The sequence below is a fragment of the Bombina bombina genome, chromosome 7 (assembly GCF_027579735.1).
Source record: "Bombina bombina isolate aBomBom1 chromosome 7, aBomBom1.pri, whole genome shotgun sequence".
Classification (NCBI taxonomy): Eukaryota; Metazoa; Chordata; class Amphibia; order Anura; family Bombinatoridae; genus Bombina; species Bombina bombina.
In genome coordinates, this window is record NC_069505.1 from 575,071,378 (window position 1) to 575,091,867 (window position 20,490).

At 38.2% G+C, this 20,490-nt stretch overlaps 1 protein-coding gene and 1 long non-coding RNA gene across 4 annotated transcripts in view; one reads left to right on the forward strand and one right to left on the reverse strand.

The window, feature by feature from the left end:
• The window catches only part of FKBPL (FKBP prolyl isomerase like), a 39,475-nt gene extending 19,283 nt beyond the window's left edge, over positions 1 to 20,192 (forward strand). For 2 of the 3 annotated variants that reach the window (XM_053721989.1, XM_053721988.1), the window contains exon 2: positions 19,235 to 20,192. In XM_053721989.1, the coding sequence (XP_053577964.1) occupies positions 19,242 to 20,057 (816 nt within the window). In that variant the 5' untranslated portion in view covers positions 19,235 to 19,241 and the 3' untranslated portion in view covers positions 20,058 to 20,192. Of the gene's footprint in view, positions 1 to 16,884; positions 16,998 to 19,234 lie in introns of those variants that run through there. The other variant, XM_053721987.1, reaches the window with a different exon arrangement.
• LOC128667096 (uncharacterized) lies at positions 12,075 to 16,886 on the reverse strand. Its single transcript, XR_008403293.1, has 3 exons — positions 16,746 to 16,886; positions 13,825 to 13,932; positions 12,075 to 12,369 (listed from the first exon to the last, which is right to left on the reverse strand). It is a non-coding gene; the product is annotated as an uncharacterized LOC128667096 (long non-coding RNA).
• Positions 20,193 to 20,490: the final 298 nt, after the last annotated feature.

Below are 20,490 nucleotides of genomic sequence, written 5' to 3' on the forward strand. Positions count from 1 at the left end.
TGAGATGTTATATTGGTTTCACTAGTAAAAATAAATAATTGAAATGGGTATATATTTGTTTTTTGTTAAGTTGCCTAATAATTATGCACAGTAATAGTCACCTGCACACACAGATATCCCCCCTAAAATAGCTATAACTAAAAACAAACTAAAAACTACTTCCAAAACTATTCAGCTTTGATAGAGTTTTTTGGGTTAATTGAGAACATGGTTGTTGTTCAATAATAAAATTAATCCTCAAAAATACAACTTGCCTAATAATTCTGCACTCCCTGTATGTTCTTTAGTAAATAGGTTCCATAGAATAACATACACCGAGATTACGAGTTTTGCGGTAACAGGGGTGCGTTGCTAACGAGCAGTTTTTCCTCAGCGCTTACTTAAGACAACGCTGGTATTACAGTTTTTTTTAAACCCGGCGTTATCAGCAAAAAAGTGAGCGTAGAGCAAAATTTAGCTCCACATCTCACTTCAATACCATCACTGCTTACGGTAGCAGTGAGCTGGCTGAACGTGCTCGTGCACGATTTCCCCATAGGAATCAATGGGGCAGAATCGGCTGAAAAAAACAAACACCTGCAAAAAAGCAGCGTTCAGCTTCTAACGCAGCCCCATTGATTCCTATGGGGAAACAAAAGTTATGTCTACACTTAACACCCTAACATGAACCCCGAGTCTAAACACCCCTAATCTTACACTTATTAACCCGTAATCTGCTGCCCCGACATCGCTGACACCACATTATATTATTAACCCCTAATCTGCCGCTCTAGACACCACCGCCACCTACATTATCCCTATGAACCCCTAATCTGCTGCCCCCAACATCGCCGACACCTACTTTTTATTTATTAACCCCTACTCTGCCGCCCCAATGTCGCCGCCACCTACCTACACTTATTGACCCCTAATCTGCCGCTGCCAACGTCGCTGCCACTATAATAAAGTTATTAACCCCTAAACCTAAGTCTAACCCTAACCCTAACACCCCCTAACAAATATAATTTAAATAAAATTACTACAATTAACTAAATAATTCCTATTTAGAACTAAATACCTATAAAATAAACCCTAAGATAGCTACAATATAACTAATAGTTACATTTGTATCTATTTTAGGATTTATTTTTATTTTACAGGCAACTTTGTATTTATTTTAACTAGGTACAATAGTTATTAAATATTTATTAACTATTTAATAGCTACCTAGATAAAATAAATACAAATTTACCTGTAAAATAAATCCTAACCTAAATTACAATTACACCTAACACTACACTATCATTAAATTAATTTACTAAATTACCTACAATTAAATAAAATAAACTAAAGTACGAAGAAAAACAGAAACACTAAATTACAGAAAAAAATAAAATAATTACAAGAATTTTAAACTAATTACACCTTCTCTAATCCCCCTAATAAAATAAAAAAGCCCCCCATAATAATAAAAATCCCTACCCTATACTAAATTACAAATAGCCCTTAAAGGGACAGTCTAGTATAAATTAAACTTTCATTATTCAGATAGGACTATTAATTGTAATCAACTTTCCAATTTACTTTTATCATCAAATTTGCTTTTTTCTCTTGGTATTCTTAGTTGAAACTAAACCTAGACAGACTCATATGCTAATTTCTAAGCCTTTGAGGGCTGCCTCTTATCACATGCTTTTTAAATCTCTTTAAACACAGACAGAAAGTACACATGGGCCATATAGATAACACTGTGTTCAGACACAGAGGGTTATTTAAGATCTAGCACAAAACAATGCTAAATTTAAGACAATAGATAATAAACAGTCACAGTCATGTGATCAGGGGGCTGGAACAAGGTAAGAGATGTTATATTGGTTTCACTAGTAAAAATAAATAATTGAAATGGGTATATATTTGTTTTTTGTTAAGTTGCCTAATAATTATGCACAGTAATAGTCACCTGCACACACAGATATCCCCCCTAAAATAGCTATAACTAAAAACAAACTAAAAACTACTTCCAAAACTATTCAGCTTTGATAGAGTTTTTTTGGGTTAATTGAGAACATGGTTGTTGTTCAATAATAAAATTAATCCTCAAAAATACAACTTGCCTAATAATTCTGCACTCCCTGTATGTTCTTTAGTAAATAGGTTCCATAGAATAACATACACCGAGATTACGAGTTTTGCGGTAACAGGGGTGCGTTGCTAACGAGCAGTTTTTCCTCAGCGCTTACTTAAGACAACGCTGGTATTACAGGTTTTTTTAAACCCGGCGTTATCAGCAAAAAAGTGAGCGTAGAGCAAAATTTAGCTCCACATCTCACTTCAATACCATCACTGCAGACAAGATTTCTGATATACGGTAGAGATATGTTAATGAAATGCTATTGATAAAAAGCGTATTTGGAGTAGTTAGTTAGTAACAGGCATAGAAAATATTTACTTACAGTGGCCCTTTAAGGTAGGAAAAATCCTATTGGCTGATCCAATCAGCCAATAGGATTGAGCTCGCATTCTATTGGCTGTTCCAATCAGCCAATAGAATGCAAGCTCAATCCTATTGGCTGATTGGATCAGCCAATAGGACTTTTCCTACCTTAATTCCGATTGGCTGATAGAATCCTATCAGCCAATCAGAATAGAAGATGCCACCTGGATGAAGACTTCTGGCTGTCTGGAGGTCCTCTTCTGCCCGGATCGGATGAAGACTTCTGCCCCTCTGGAGGACCACTTGTGCCCGGCTGGGTGAAGACGTCTCACGGTAGGGTGATCTTCAAGTGGTTAGTGTTAGGTTTTATTAACGGGGGATTGGGTGGGTTTTAGAGTAGGGTTGGGTGTGTGGGTGGTGGGTTTTAATGTTGGGGGGTATTGTCTTTTTTTTAACAGGTAAAAGAGCTGATTACTTTGGGTTAATGCCCCGCAAAAAGCCCTTTTAAGGGCTATTTGTAATTTAGTTTAGGGTAGGGATTTTTATTATTTTGGGGGGCTTTTTTATTTTATTAGTGGGATTAGAGTAGGTGTAATTAGTTTAAAATTCTTGTAATTATTTTATTGTTTTCTGTAATTTAGTGGGTTTTTTTTTAAAACTAGTTTATTTTATTTAATTGTAGTTAATTGTAGGTAATTTAGTAAATTAATTTAATGATAGTGTAGTGTTAGGTGTAATTGTAATTTAGGTTAGGATTTATTTTACAGGTAAATTTGTATTTATTTTAACTAGGTAGCTATTAAATAGTTTGTAACTATTTAATAACTATTCTACCTAGTTAAAATAAATACAAAGTTGCCAAAATAAATAAAATAACCATGAAAAAGGGAGGCTTAGCAATATTTAATAGTAATGTCGCGAACCTAAAAATTTGGGTTTGCGAACGGCGAACGCAAACTTCCGCAAAAGTTTGCGAACGGGCGAACCGGGCGAACCGCCATAGACTTCAATAGGCAGGTGAATTTTAAAACCCACAGGGACTTTTTCTGGCCACAATAGTGATGGAAAAGTTGTTTCAAGGGGACTAACACCTGGACTGTAGCATGCCGGAGGGGGATCCATGGCAAAATTACATAGTTGATGCAGAGTCTGGGTTTAATCCATAAAGGGCATAAATCACCTAACATTGCTAAATTGTTTGGAATAACGTGCTTTAAAATATCAGGTATGATGTTGTATTGATCAGGTATTGTAAGGGTTACGCCCACTTCACAGTGCGCAGTGTAGGTGATATACCTGCCCTGTGACCATGCTTTGCAGACCAGGTATCAGTGGTCAGATGGATCCTTGCCCCAACACTGTGTGCCAGACATGCCATTATAGCAGACTTATATGGCTTTGGCGTTGCTTTTTGGTAATTAGAAGGCTGCTAAATGCCACTGCGCACCACATGTGTTTTATGCCCAGCAGTGAAGGGGTTAATTAGGGAGCATGTAGGCAGCTTGTAGAGTTAATTTTAGCTTAAGTGTAGTGTAGTAGACAACCCAAAGTATTGATCTAGGCCCATTTTGGTATATTTCATGCCACCATTTCACCGCCAAATGTGATCGAATAAAAAAAAAATTGTTCACTTTTTCACAAACTTTAGGTTTCTCACAGAAATTATTTACAAACAACTTATGCAATTATGGCATAAATGGTTGTAAATGCTTCTCTGGGATCCCCTTTGTTCAGAAATAGCAGACTTATATGGCTTTGGCGTTGCTTTTTGGTAATTAGAAGGCTGCTAAATGCCACTGTGCACCACACGTGTTTTATGCCCAGCAGTGAAGGGGTTAATTAGGGAGCATGTAGGCAGCTTGTAGAGTTAATTTTAGCTTAAAGGGACAGTCAAGTATAAATTAAACTTTCATTATTCAGATAGGACTTTTAAATTTAATTGACTTTCCAATTTACTTTTATCATCAAATTTGCTTTTTTCTCTTGGTATTCTTAGTTTAAACTAAACATAGGTAGGCTCATATGCTAATTTCTAAGCCTTTGAGGGCTGCCTCTTATCACATGCTTTTTAAATCTCTTTTCAACACAAATAGACAGAAAGTACACGTGGGCCATATAGATAACACTGTGTTCAGGCACAGGGGGTTATTTAAGATTTAGCACAATACAATGCTAAATTTAAGACAATAGATAATAAACAGTCACAGTCATGTGATCAGGGGGCTGGAAGAAGGTTCCTAGATACAAGGTAATCACAAAGGTAAAAAGTATATTTATATATCTGTGTTGGTTATGCAAAACTGGGGAATGGGTAATAAAGGGATTATCTATCTTTTAAAACAATAACAATTCTATGGTTGACTGTCCCTTTAAGTGTAGTGTAGTAGACAACCCAAAGTATTGATCTAGGCCCATTTTGGTATATTTAATGCCACCATTTCACAGCCAAATGCGATCAAATTTAAAAAAAACTTATTTTTTTTTCGCAATTTTAGGTTTCTCACTGAAATTATTTACAAACAGCTTGTGCAATTATGGCACAAATGTTTGTAAATGCTTCTCTGGGATCCCCTTTGTTCAGAAATAGCAGACATATATGACTTTGGCGTTGCTTTCTGGTAATTAGAAGGCCGCTAAATGCCGCTGCGCATCACACGAGTATTATGGCTAGCAGTGAAGGTGTTAATTAGGTAGTTTGTAGGGAGCTTGCAGGGTTAATTTTAGCTTTAGTGTAGAGATCAGCCTCCCACCTGACACATCAGACCCCCTGATCCCTCATAAACAGCTCCCTTCCCTCCCCCACACCACAATTGTCCCTGCCATCTTAAGTACTGGCAGAAAGTCTGCCAGTACTAAAATAAAAGGTTTTTTTTTTTTAGCATATTTACATATGCTGTGGTGTAGCATCCCCCCTTAGCCCCCAACCTCCCTGATCCCCCCCCCCCCCCAAACAGCTCTCTAACCCTCCCCATCTGCCTTATTGGCGCCATCTTGGGTACTGGCAGCTGTCTGCTATTATTTCACAGTCAAAAAAGTGTTTTTTTTTTTACACCAGATATGTGTGGTGGCACTGGGCAAATGGGCACAGTATACGCTGTAAGCCTGACACACACGCTGGCAGGCAACTGCAATTATATTACACAGGGAAAAAAAAAGCAGACTGAAGTTCTAGCCCTAAAAGGGCTTTTTCAGGTGCTGTCCTTACAGCAGAGATCAGATGAGTCCTTCAGGACTGTAGTGGACACTGAATACACTAGCCTAGCTATCGATTTCCCTATTAAATCAGCAGCAGCTACACTGTCCCTCCTCTCACTAAGAATGCAGCTTCCAAATTAATCTAAAATGGATGCTGTCCAGGAGGTGGGAGGGTCTGGGAGGGAGGGTCTGCTGCTGATTGGCTGTAATGTGTCTTCTGACTGTGAGGTACAGGGTCAAAGTTTACTCAATGATGACGAATAGGGGCGGATCAAACATCGCATATGTTTGCCGTCCGCAGCGAACGCGCTATGTTCACCTGGAACTATTCGCCGGCGAACTATTCGCGACATCACTAATATTCAATGTCAAAAACAATAATTTAAATAATGTGGACACTGCACACTTAACCTCAAACTCTGGGTTTTAAATTATGGATTTAAATTTGAATTGACCCTTTGACTTCCTGTCAGTATTGGGTTATGCTCACTTACTGTCCCCCCTGTTAATGAGCTGTATCTGAACACAATTTGTGAATCACAAGAGATGTGGAATACTACTTTACTCTTCTGCTTGGGTTATGCTCACTTACTGTCCCCCCCCTGTTAATGAGCTGTATCTGAACACAATGTGTGAATCACAAGAGATGTAGAATACTACTTTACTCTTCTGCTTGGGTTATGCTCACTTACTGTCCCCCTGTTAATGAGCTGTATCTGAACACAATTTGTGAATCACAAGAGATGTAGAATACTACTTTACTCTTCTGCTTGGGTTATGCTCACTTACTGTCCCCCTGTTAATGAGCTGCATCTGAACACAATTTGTGAATCACAAGAGATGTAGAATACTACTTTACTCTTCTGCTTGGGTTATGCTCACTTACTGTCCCCCTGTTAATGAGCTGTATCTGAACACAATTTGTGAATCACAAGAGATGTAGAATACTACTTTACTCTTCTGCTTGGGTTATGCTCACTTACTGTCCCCCTGTTAATGAGCTGTATCTGAACACAATTTGTGAATCACAAGAGATGTAGAATACTACTTTACTCTTCTGCTTGGGTTATGCTCACTTACTGTCCCCCCCTGTTAATGAGCTGTATCTGAACACAATGTGTGAATCACAAGAGATGTAGAATACTACTTTACTCTTCTGCTTGGGTTATGCTCACTTACTGTCCCCCTGTTAATGAGCTGTATCTGAACACAATTTGTGAATCACAAGAGATTTAGAATACTACTTTACTCTTCTGCTTGGGCTATGCTCACTTACTGTCCCCCTGTTAATGAGCTGTATCTGAACACAATTTGTGAATCACAAGAGATTTAGAATACTACTTTACTCTTCTGCTTGGGTTATGCTCACTTACTGTCCCCCTGTTAATGAGCTGTATCTGAACACAATGTGTGAATCACAAGAGATGTAGAATACTACTTTACTCTTCTGCTTGGTGTCATCTGTTCTTAGGTTACCTCAGCTTCCAGTTGTGTCACATGACCCTGCTCACTGCATCCTCCTTCTGATTAATCTATATATCCTTCACTTGCTTGGACGCATCAAGAGTGGTGCCTCCTATTGGTCCCAATTTTTGCTGCTAATATATTGACAGAACACAGATGGCGCTGCAGCACAGCTTTTCCTTTAACCCATGTACTGCAATGGAGAGAACCGTTCCTGTACCTGCCTCTCCATAGCATTACATGGGGGGGAAATATATATATTTTTTGGACTTTTTTGTTGTTGTTTTAATTAAAATTTAATTAAGCTTTGGCCACATATGGCACGGTAGGCACTGCCTCCCCTGCCTCTTATGAGTGCACGTCCCTGCCTTGTATCTAAACATCTTCTCACTGCCCCCCGATCACATGACTTGCATTTAAGCCAATTAGTGCAATATTGTGCACAACCCATGGGCGTGAGCACAATGTTATATATATGGTTCACATGAACTAGCACTCTCCGATTGTGAATTGCTTACAAAAAAGCATGTGATAAGATACTGTCTTTAGTGGCTTAGAAACAGGCAGACATTTAGAGGTTTAAATGTTATGAAGTATATTAATATAACAATGTTGGTTGTGCACAGCTAGGGGATGGGTAGTAAAGGCATTATCTATCTTTTTAAACAATAACATTTTTTGTGTTGACTGTCCCTTTAAATATAGTAGAATTGCATAATTAACAAGCGCATAATGAAAAGAAAATGCTTAACACTTCCTCAGAATTTTAGCAAAGCAGTAGATTTTTTTCTGATCTGACAATTTTATTTGTTCCCCCATTTGCTAGCCAATCACAGACTAGGCTCAGTCATGTATATAAAAAAAATGTGATAATGTAAGTAAATTGGAACTTTTCTTAAAAAAACTTCAGGCTCCTTCTGAATCATAAACTTTTTATGTTGACTTTAGTGTCCCTTTAAAGGGACATAAAACTTAAAATTGAAATTCCCCATAAAAGGTTAAATTATACATAGTTGTAAAACCTGCAACACAGTTTTATTATTCATTTTACCTGCTTTTCAAGTAATTCATTCTGAAAATTCTAGAAAGGTTAGAGTGGATTCCATGGAATTTGAACCTTGACCCTCCTACATTCTGTCAATTTATTGGTTGATTAGTGCTAGAGCTAATTTATATTGGTAGTTAATAGGCCACAGCAAATAAGATAAGACAAACACAAGAGAACCTCACCTGAAAAACTATGCACATGGATTGGACACCTAATATAAATAAAAAAAAAAAAATACATCTGTATATTATTATCATGCTAATATTTGCTTTGAAAACATCATTCTAAGTGGTATATATGTGCACATTTTCTGAGGCATCAGCTCCTACTGAGCATATGCAAGAGTTCACACACATAAGAGTCTGTGATTGGCTGATGGTTATCCCATGATACAGGAGAAAGTGAAATAAAAGGAAACTTTGAAATTTGTCAGAAACCCCCCCCCCCCACAGTGATTGTATGCTTAAAATTAAGCCTAAATACTAGCATACCGCAGTGCATTCTGGTATCAGGCTCAGTGGCCAATCACTGGATGCTTCAGAAGACAGTCCTGTAATGCGCAAAAAAGTGGCCCATGATCATGTGATCACTGACAGCCACTCACATTGTTCAATGCAGCTGACTCAATAATGAATGCAGTGATCACGTCATACTTGTCTTGGCCCCTCCCCTTCTGTCCCAATGAACACGTACAGTGGGGAAAAAAAAATGTAAAATATTATTTTAATAAAGTTAATTTTTTAATATAATTTTATTTTAATAAAGTGTTTTTTACCATTGGTGATAAAAGGGTTACATTTAATGTGTCAAAATGCCTCTAGATGAATACCCTGGGATGTCTAATTTCTACAAATATATACTTTTGTGTAGCCATTTTGAATTGGGTGACCAAGCACAGCATATTTTAGTATTAAACCAATAATTCCATCTTTGTGTTCGTTTCCATTGAGCCATAAGCGACCGAAGTGGCCGACAGCTAAAAGTAGTTTACGGCTCCATTTTAGTACCAGGTTTCCGTTGAAATATTTTACGCATTGCGTGCAGTCGCTCTTTTCGTGTAGGTGTAAGTTAACATTGTGTTAACGCTTCCATCAAGTCAGATTTCTTGAAAATCAATTAGTTGCTATGGTAACCAGACCTTACACAATCAAATTTACAGTACCAACATCTGTGGATATTCTTCTTTATAGTAGTGTCTATTACATGCAGTTTTATGAAAATTGGTGTATACTGTGCCTATAAGGTATTAAATAAAAGCATCCACTTGTTCATTTATGGTTGCAATAAAGTGTTTGAAGTTTTAAACATATTAAAACTTAAAGGGATATGAAACCCAATTTTTTTCTTTCATGATTCAGATAGAGCATGCAATTTTAAGCAACTTTCTAATTTACTCTTATTAACTATTTTTCCTTTGTTCTCTTGCTATGCTTTGTTAAATGAGCAGCAATGCACTACTGGTAGCTGACTGAACACATGGGTGAGCCAAGACAATCGGTATATATATGCAGCAACCAATCACCAGCTAGAACCTAGGTTATTTGCTGCTCCTGAGCTTTCATAGATAAACCTTTTAGCAAAGAATAACAAGAGAAGAAAGCAAATTAAATAATAAAAGTAAACTGGAAAGTTGTTTAAAACTGTATTCTCTATCAGAATCATAAAAGAAAAATTTTGGGTTTCATGTCGTTTTCACTTTCTGCAATGGGTTTTTCTTCGTTACATTTTTTTCTGCAGGTCATTTTGAAATGAAATAAAATTTTAAATTAGTTACACTAACGCACCAGCTCAATCGCAATGGGTTGATTAACTTGAGAATAACGTTTTTTTAAGTTTTATAACATTTTGCAGCAGTTGCATGCAAATTAGCTGCAGAGAAGAGATTTTTTTTTTTTTTAAATGTCTCAAATAAATTTGTTTCCTTGGTCTAACATCACATAATTATAAAGGTAAAAGTTAAGTAATAAAAAGGTGCATTCAGAAGTCACAGGTTTGCAGACCGGGAGCAGGGTTGAAAAAAATCCCTGAGAGCCAATAATTAATCAATGAAAGGCTGCTTTGCTGCTCTGAGTTTAACAGTGCTTCACTCTGGCTGCACGGTGTTAAGGAGAACTTACACAATGCAGCCAGAGCACAGCACTGTTTAAAGAGAACAGTCTCATATGGAGAAGCGCAGAAAATTGAAAGCGCTAACAGTTCCTGCATGTGTCTCATTCTTTCTGTTTTTTCTTAGATCACAGCATGTTCTGTCTTGGGGGTCTCCTGTACCTGTAGCTCTCTTTAAAGCCTCTTATTTTAACCATTTACAGGTGCAGGTTGGTGAGGCTCCTAATTTTTATACCGGATGCCGCCATCTTGGAGCTTAAAGGGACAGTCTACAATAGAATTTATGTTTTAAAAGAAAGATAATCCCTTTATTACCCATTCCTCAGTTTTGCATAACCAACACAGTTATATTAATATACTTTTTACTTCTGTGATTGTATCTAAGCATCTTTTGATCACATGACATTTTATTTATTATCTATTGACTTGCATTTTAGCCAACTAGTGCTGTGTCATTCACAATGTTATCTATATGGCTCACATAAACTAGCAGTCTCCTGTTGTGAAAAGCAAATAAAACAACATGTGATAAGAGGCAGTCTGTAGTGGCTTAGAAACAGGCAGACATTTAGATGTAAATGTTATAAAGTATATTAATATAACAATGTTGGTTGTGCAAAGCTGTGGAATGGGTAGTAAAGGCGTTATCTATCTTTTTAAACAATAACAATTTTAGTGTAGAATGTCCCTTTAAGTATTCTCGCGCTCTATGAAAGAGGAGGTGCACACTCACAAATTAGTAACATTGCAGGCTTTCTGACAGCTGTATTGTGTAGCTGCTATTGTAGATGTGCCCAGTAGTTTAAATGTCCCTTTAATTGTACACTTTATCTGAACAATGATAATTAAATTTAAACTTCTATGTCCCTTTCAACAACGATTTCATGAAAGGCCTATGACAGCCAATGGAATGTGAAGTGTGCATTAGAAGGTAGGCATTTAGAAGGGGCCAGAATGAGTGTCACTGGCTTCCACCAATAAGATTGCACAGCCACGCCCCCCACCCCATTTTGCTATCTCTAATGCTATAATCATCTTTTTTACCAAGGTAGTGTTACGGTTGGATTCTTTAAGAATTACTATTTATTTTCAGATAATATATATTATATCCCTCTTGGTGTTGTGATCCACATAAAAAGGTTAAAATCTCAGCAATCATGTGAACTTCTGTAAATGAAAACAGTTTAGAAATATCTTACGATAAAGAATGAAAGATGAGGAATCTTGGCCCTCCAGATGTTTCAGAACTACATTTCACATGATGCTCAACTAGATTTCAGAGTGCCTAAGCATCATGGGTAATTTTATTCTTAAAGGGACACTGAACCCCAATTTTTTCTTTCGTGATTCAGATAGAGCATGCAACTTTCTAATGTACTCCTGTTATCACATTTTCTTCATTCTCTTGGTATCTTTATTTGAAAAGCAAGAATGTAAGTTTAGATGCCGGACCATTTTTGGTGAACAACCTAGGTTGTTCTTGCTTATTAGTGGATAAATTCACCCACCAATCAACAAGTGCTGTCCTGAGTTCTGAACCAAACATTGGCTGACTCCTTAGCTTAGATGTCTTCTCTTTCAAATAAAGATAGAAAGAGAATGAAGAAAATGTGATAATATGAGTAAATGAGAAAGTTGCTTAAAATTGCAAGCTCTATCTGAATCACAAAAGAAAAAAATTGGGTTCAGTGTCCCTTTTAACATCCAGAGGGCCAAGGTTCTCCATCCCTGGTTTAAAGAACTGATAAAAATGGGCAGGGTAGAAAATGCATAATAAGACAGGTGATGGTCTGTCTCCTCATGCCCTATGCAAATAACCGTTTTATAAATAAAGAGAGCAACAAGATATTCTTTTTAAATATTTATTTACAACCCAGCAGACATCTCACCCCATCCCAACCTCTCATATGAAGAGGCTGCAGAGAAGGGGGTCATACTTTGCTGCGTTGCCTCCTCTCATTTTCCTTTAAGCCTCGCTTCTCCCATTCCGCCCTTTGATATGCAGAGCGATGCGGTTACTTGGGCGCGGGGTCAAGTGGTTGAATTTCTGAGGTAAGAGGAGGAGCCAGTTTTGGAGGTTTGGAGGTCACTGAGGTAGAGTGGTTAGCGGCTGGAGGTTTGGTTGCGCCATCCTTTTTAGACCCTGTAGGAAAAACATAAATAAAATTGAATTCATATTTTTGTTATTAAAAATAAATCCCATTTGAACACATATTACAGTAATGCCATGCACGCGTTACCATTATATCCTTTTACTGTACATGGGTACACGTAGCATATCTGGATATTCTGTGTGCACCAGCATTTTAACAGCGTGTTTGCTTAGTGAGGTGGGGGTGGCTTGCACCACGTACATGGAGTCGTTGCCAGTGTGATACACGGCACCAACAACCTTTTAAAGGGACATTGTACGCAAGATTTTTCTTTGCATAAATGTTTTGTAGATGATCCATTTATTTAGCCCATCTAGGAGTGTTTTTGTAACAATGTATAGTTTTGTTTATTTATTTTTTAATAACATTGTGCTGATTTTCAGACTCCTAACCAAGCCCCACAGTGTCAGATGTATACTGATGTATACAGACTTCAGTTTGCTTCTGTTTGTATAAAGGGTCTTTTCATATGCAGGTGAGGGGGAGGGGTCCCAGCCTAACCTCATCAACAGCGCTAAATTGGGAGCTTCTAAGTAAGTTTGTAAAAGGTTTTATACTGGTTTTTTATATTAGTATTTGTAAATAATATTATTTATAGCAGTGTCTATTACATACAGTTAAATGAAAATTGGTGTATACTGTCCCTTTAAAGTAGACACATTGTTGAAATGCTAGTGCACGGAGCATGTTTAAATATGCTCTATGTACCTGTGCACTGTAAAAGATCTCACTGAAAGAGTGCTAGGTTTTTTGCTAATACACATTTCCCTTTTAGAAGGAATATTTGTTTAAAATGACTATTCAACAAATGATGTGCTAGATCTCAGTATTGTCATAACATTTTGCGATGATTTACTACAAGTCCACATTAATAGCCAGAGTTAAATGTACTTTGGGGGGAGGGGGGTTGTAGGGTTACTGATAGGGGTTCCACATTTAAATGCAATTATTTTATGGAGGCCCCAATAACAGTTAATTGTCACAAGGGTTCAAAGTGAGGGTTAATTAGCTGGGGGGAATGTGACACAATTTTATGTTTACATGCTATTAACAATGGTAAACCTTAATGGTACCAGCAAGAAACAACTATAATTAAGTGACTTGAACTTGAAAATTGCATCCTGTCAAGTAACAATAGCCATTGGATTTCAAAATATATACACACATATACACACACACATACATATACATACATATACACACACACACATACATATACACACACATATACATACATATACACACACATATACATACATATACACACACATACACACATACATACATATACACACACACACACATACATATACACACACACACATACATATACATACATATACACACATACATACATACATATACACACATACATACATACATATATACACACACACACAGAATATTACGTATCCGCCCCGCTACATATATTCTGGGAGGCGTACCTGCACGAAGGGCACATGATGAGTTCAGGGCGCAAACCGCTGCTCCAGCTTCCTCCTCTGCTCCTCCACGTCGGGAAGCAATGATCCTCTTGGCCACATAGCGGCAAGCTGATTAGGACGGAATGCACAACATTAAAAATGCATGGCCATTACGCAGAGCATCACAACATTGCTTGGCTTTGTTTTGTCCTGCAGAGTATCACTCTATAACCCTTCCCTTGCAAAAAGAAAAGGCAGAACCACTTGATCACTTATTACTACAACTAAATAACATGCAGAACATTGCTCAGTTCATCCGCCCATGTACTCTGCAGAGCATTGCTTTGATAGTGTAACTTTTCCGAGATATACCCTGCAGAATACAGCATGTTTTTGGCCGTGTCATAACCCTTGTAAAGCCTTACTCTGTGTACCCCTTAAACTCTCTGTATTTCCTGCAGAACATCTCTCCTTATGACCCAGCAAGAGACCCCTGCAGAGCATTGCTCTATTTGCCTCCACCCCAGAAACCATGCACAGTTATCTTTACTCACTGCCATAAGGTCAGACAGAACATTACACCTTTATGTAAACGGTAAATCTGCAGATCATCATTGCTTAAAACCCAGCTTATAAAGACTATGACCTCCTTATACTCGATTACAAAATCAATTTACAATTGTATTATGTAATGTTTAAAGGGCCAGTCTACTTGTAAAATCTTATTATTTAAAAAGATAGATAATCCCTTTATTACCCATCCCCCAGTTTTGCACAACCAACACAGTTATATGAAAGGGATAGTCTACTCCAGAATTTGTATTGTTTAAATAAATAAACTATATATATAAGCCCTTTATTATCCATTCCTCAGTTTTACATAACCAACACAGTTATATTAATATACTTTTTACCTCTGTGATTACCTTGTATCTAAGCCTCTGCAGACTGCCCCCTTATCTCAGTTCTTCTGAGCGACTTGCATTTAAGCAAATCAAGGCTGACTCATAAATTACTCCTCAGAAGTGAGCACAATGTTATCTATATGGAACATATGTACTAGTGCGATCTAGCTGTGAAAACTGTCAATATGTAGCAAGATAATAGGCGTCCTTTAAAGGTTTAGAAATTAGCATATGAGCCTACCTAGGTTTAGCTTTCAACTAATACCAAGAGAACAAAGCAAATTTGATGATAAAAGTAAATTTGAAAAATGAAAGGCCCTATCTGAATCATGAAAGTTTAATTTTGACTAGACCGTCCGTTTAAAGCGACCGGAAACCTAATATCAAACCTTCTACAAAATTAGATATCATGCAGAGAATATGATGTTATACCCAAGTCATGGAGACACTGCAGAGTATTATTTTATAGCCTACTCTGAGATCCTGCAGAGCATCACTCCCTCTATGCCTACTAGAGACCCTGGATGATATGATACCCCATTGCCAGATATTATGCAGTGCATCACACCCTATATTCCTGCTAGAGACCCTATATGTATACCCATCTGACAGAAACCCTACTGAGCATCGTACTCTATGAGAAAGCATCAAGCAAACCACACAAACATAGATACTGCAGAGCATTACTCCTTGATATTCTGCCAAGATACACTCCATAAGTCCTTCTAGTCTCTGCCCCAGACATATGCAGAGCATTACATCATCTATCTCTATAGATTAGGATTCCTTATCTCACAGACACTCTGCAGAGCATCACTCTACTCTACTCCAACTAGAGACCATGCAGAGCATCATGAATACCCATCTAACAGGAGCCCTTCAGAGCATTACACCCATTAAGCAAATGTAGCACATAACAGCAAGACACTACAGACTATTACTCCTAAATTCTTTTATCAGACATCCATCAAAACTCTCATAATGCTCTACCCATAGACCCGTAGAGTAGCATTCCTTATAGACCCTGCAGGGCATCATTCCTTATACTCTACTCAGACACCCTGCAGATCATCACACCCTCTACTCTTGCTAGCGACCCTGCAGAGCATCATTCCTTATACCCTACTCACAGACACCATGCAGATCATCACACCCTCTACTCTTGCTACCGACCCTGCAGAGCATCATTCCTTATACCCTACTCACAGACACCCTGCAGATCATCACACCCTCTACTCTTGCTAGTGACCCTGCAGAGCATAATTCCTTATACCGTACTCACAGACACCATGCAGATCATCACTCCCTCTACTCTTGCTACCGACCCTGCAGAGCATCATTCCTTATAGACCATGCAGAGCACCATTCCTTATAACCTACTCACAGACACAATGCAGATCATCACACCCTCTACTCTTGCTACCGACCCCACAGAGCATCATTCCTTATAGACTCAGCAGAGCATCATTCCTTATGCCCTACTTACGCTACTCACAGACACCCTGCAGATCATCACACCTTGCTACCGACCCTGCAGAGCATCATTCTTTATACCCTACTCACACACACCCTGCAGATCATCACACCCTCTACTCTTGCTACCGACCCTGCAGAGCATCATTCCTTATAGACCCAGCAGAGCAGCATTCCTTATACCCTACTGACACCCTGCAGATCATCACACCCTCTACTCTTGCTACCGACCCTGCAGAGCATCATTCCTGAATCCTTATAGACCCAGTAGAGCAGCATTCCTTATACCCTACTCAGACACCCTGCAGATCATCACACCCTCTACTCTTGCTACTGACCCTGTAGAGCATCATTCCTTATAGACCCTGCAGAGCATTATTCCTTAAAGACCCTGCAGAGCATTATTCCTTATAGACCTTGCAGAGCATCATTTCTTATAGACCTGCAGAGCATCATTCCTTATACCCTACTCACAGACACCCTGCAGATCATCACACCCTCTACTCTTGCTACCGACCCTGCAGAGCCTCACTCCATCAGCTCCATCACTAATACAGTTCTCACCATTAATTATCAGTCACACCATCTTTTGGCTGAGAGTCTCTCTCCTGCTTCTCTCGGGGAAGCTCTTGTCCGTGTCTGTATCAGATCAGTCTCTCTCTATCTGCAGATTCTCTTCTCACCCACCCTGTTACACAAGCTGGTTACCATAAATAATAAACAAGCTGCAGGGTGGAGCCTCGGGGCATGCTGGGAATTGTAGTTTTTGTATCCACCCACTGAAGGTCTGGCTGCATGTGAACAACAAGTCGGAAGGTGAGGTCTCTCATTCATTTAAATGCACCCTGACCCCTCCCAGTCCCTAAAGATATAGAAGGTCCAGCAGTGTGCTCAGTACTCTGTATTCCTTATTATATGATGTTTCTGTATTAGCAGTTCATTTTATTTCCTATAAAGCCCACCCTGTTCTGAATGTGCAGTCTATGTAGTCCTGATAAATATATCACTGGCTTTGGATCTGGAATGACTTGCCCCCCCCCCCCCACCCAGTTAACTGGTAGGTTGTGCAATTAAAACCATGTAATGATGATCACTTACTGGGATACTTGCCAACTGTCCTGACTTTTTTGGGACAGTCCTGTTTTTCTTCCTCCCCCACATTGTAAAAATCTTCTCTTATGTATGGGTTTGGCATGGATCTATGTGCAGGAAATCAGGGATGAGGTTTTGTTGGTCTTGTGTTTGATTATAATTGGAACAGGTAGGTAGTTAAATAATGTATCTTATTTGGAAAACACATACCTATAAAAGTTTAGATTAGATTCAATAATAGTTTTTTTTTTAAAAAAAATATTTTTGCATATTGTGTGCCATTTATATAGGTTGTTCTGAGTGGAGCTGTGGAAAATCAGAGGGTGTGGCCACTACATGCTTGATTGTTTTGCTACAAAGTGACACTGGACATTTTCTTTTAAAAATGTTAATTATTTAAATGTTTTAAATGTTGGCAACTATGTTGTGATTCTGTGCTTACAATTCCTTTTTATCACTAGTTCTGGGTGGAACCTGAATTTATATATATATATATAAAAAATATCTGAGCTTATTTCAATGGGTAGGGTGGGTGGTAGGGAACCTGATTGGCTGTATCATCTGGCATATTTAAAAGACTAGTACAGTAGATTTGCCTAATCAACAAATGCATAATAAAAATACAACGCAATAGCACTTAGTCTGAACTTTAATTGAGTAGTAGATTTTTTTTTCTGACACATTTCAAAGTTATGTCTATTTCAACTCCTCCTGTATCATGTGACAGCCATCAGCCAATCACAAATGCATATATATATATATAAAGCTGGTGATTTAAAAAGTTTAAATATAAAAAGACTGTGCACATTTTGTTAATGGAAGTAAATTGGAAAGTTGTATAAAATTGCTGCTCTATCTGAATCATGAAAGTTTATTTTTGACTTGAGTGGCCCAATAAAGTGAAAAAACAAAAAAAGATGCAAGACAGGTACAACCCCTGAGTTAAGGTAAACACGCCCACTGGGGTGCTAATCATATATCTCTATTGCAAATCTTCAAAGTTTAAAGGGATAATAAAAGCCAACATTTAAACTTTCATGAATCAGCGCATTTTTTGTTTTAAAATTCTTTCCAATTTACTTCCATCATCAAACTATGCATTGTCTCTTTATATGCGCGCAAAGTCGTTAAATACACAGTAGAAGTACTGCTTGGATCCAGCATAACACTGCAGATCCCAAACAGAAACTGCCACTGATCCACTCAGCTGAGCCTTGTGACTAGCGCTTTGTGAGGGTTAAACTCACAGCAGTGCAAGGGTTGCTAGTCTTAAAGTGACATACTCTAGTTATGACTATTTAACGTACCTTTAAAAATACAGGCAGATCTTATTACTATGTGGACCATATAATAATGCAATAATGTTTTATGGCCGAAAAAAAATACAGTTCTACCTCACTCTTCCTTCTGTGCTTGGTCTAAATGCAATATGATTAATCTTAAAACATATAACATAAGTTCACCCATTTTTTTTACATTCATGATTCAGATAGAGCAGCAACTTTCTAGTTTACTCATTGACAATTTTTTTTCGTTCTTTTGGTATCTTTATTTAAAAAAGCAGGAATGTAAGCTTAGCAGATGGACCGTTTTTGGTTCAGCACCCTGGATAGCGCTTGCTAATTGGTGGGTACATTAAGCAAGCAATCAGCAAGCGCTACCCAGGTGCTGAACCAAAAATGGGCCGGCTCCTCAGCTTAGATTCTTGCTTTTCAAGTAAAGATAGCAAGAGAACCAAGAAAAATTGAAAATAGGAGTAAATTAGAAAGCTGCATAAAGTACATGCTCTATCTGAATCATAAAAGAAAAAGAATTGTTTAGTATCCCTTTAATTGTGCAGTTCTACTGCATTGAGTGGTCCTTTTAACTCTGGCCCCTGCAGTCCTGAACTTAGGACAGTGTTACAAAACAACAAAATACTTTCAATAATGTTTTGTGTTTTTGTTTTTTTCCTTTGTCAGAGACATTATGGAAACTCTAGACAATTTGCCTCATTGTAAATTTCTACCATGGAAAAGTCCTGATGGACGATTCACCAAGACCATTCTAGAACCAGGAACCGGAGTTGATAAGCCAAAGGAAAGTTCATTTTGTCAAATATTTTTGGACCCTCTTCCTTCCTCAACTGAATCCTGTTCAAAAAATACTTTTAGCTACCCCACAGGATGCTGGTTTCAGGTTGAACTTGGAGAGGGAGAGACGCTCCAGGACCTCTTGGTGGACCAATGTCTTGAAACTATGCTTTGTGGAGAGGTTTGCCAGGTGGACACTAAACTGGGTTCTAGGTTTCTCTTGAAATTGTCGAATTTTGAGAATGGAAAAGAGACATGGGAAATGAATACAGAAGAAAAACTTCACAGGGTCACCAGAGACCGTGAAAAGGGTGGGAAGGCCTTCCGAGAAGGAAACATTGAAGGGGCAGAAATACGATACTCTAGAGCCCTCAGGCTTCTTGTTTGTACTCCTGGAGAGGCTGAAGCAGATTGGGTGCCCCTACTCGCCAACATGGCAGCTTGCGACTTAAAGAAGGGGCGTCTGAGAGAGGCAGAGAAGAGATGCACTCGAGCTTTGGAGAAGGAGCCCTGCCACCTTAAGGCTCTGTATAGGAGAGGGATGGCAAGAGCTGGAATGGCAGACTGGAAAGGAGCAAGGACAGACTTTGGGGAGGTACTTAGGTTAGACCCAGGGAATGTAGGGGCACGAAGAGAAGCCACAAGGGTGAAAGAGAAAGAAAAAGAAGAGGAGGCACGAATAGGCAAAGCTTTAGGCAAGATGTTCTTGTAATCATGTCAATTACACTGTACCAACCAATTTTATGGTAATCAATGATTATTTTATAGTGTGCCACAGTCTTGCCCACTTGCCTGCAATGTAATTATTTGTATGCATACATCAATAAACAGCATTATTTCTCTCTCATTTTTTCTCTTTAGGAAAATAACCTCTGTTGAAAAGTATACCTAGGTAGGCTCAGAAGCGAGCTAATTGGTGGTTGGCTATATATATAAATATAAATATATATATATATATATATATATATATATATATATATATATATATAAAATCTAAAGAATGAAGGCGTATCCTAGCCACTGCCTCACCAGCCTCTGATGTCACCGCACGTCACTGGTAGTTGCACATATTTGCCTCTTGTCATTGGCTCACTGGATATGTTCAGCTATCTCCCAATAGTGCATTGCTGCTCCTTCAACAAAAG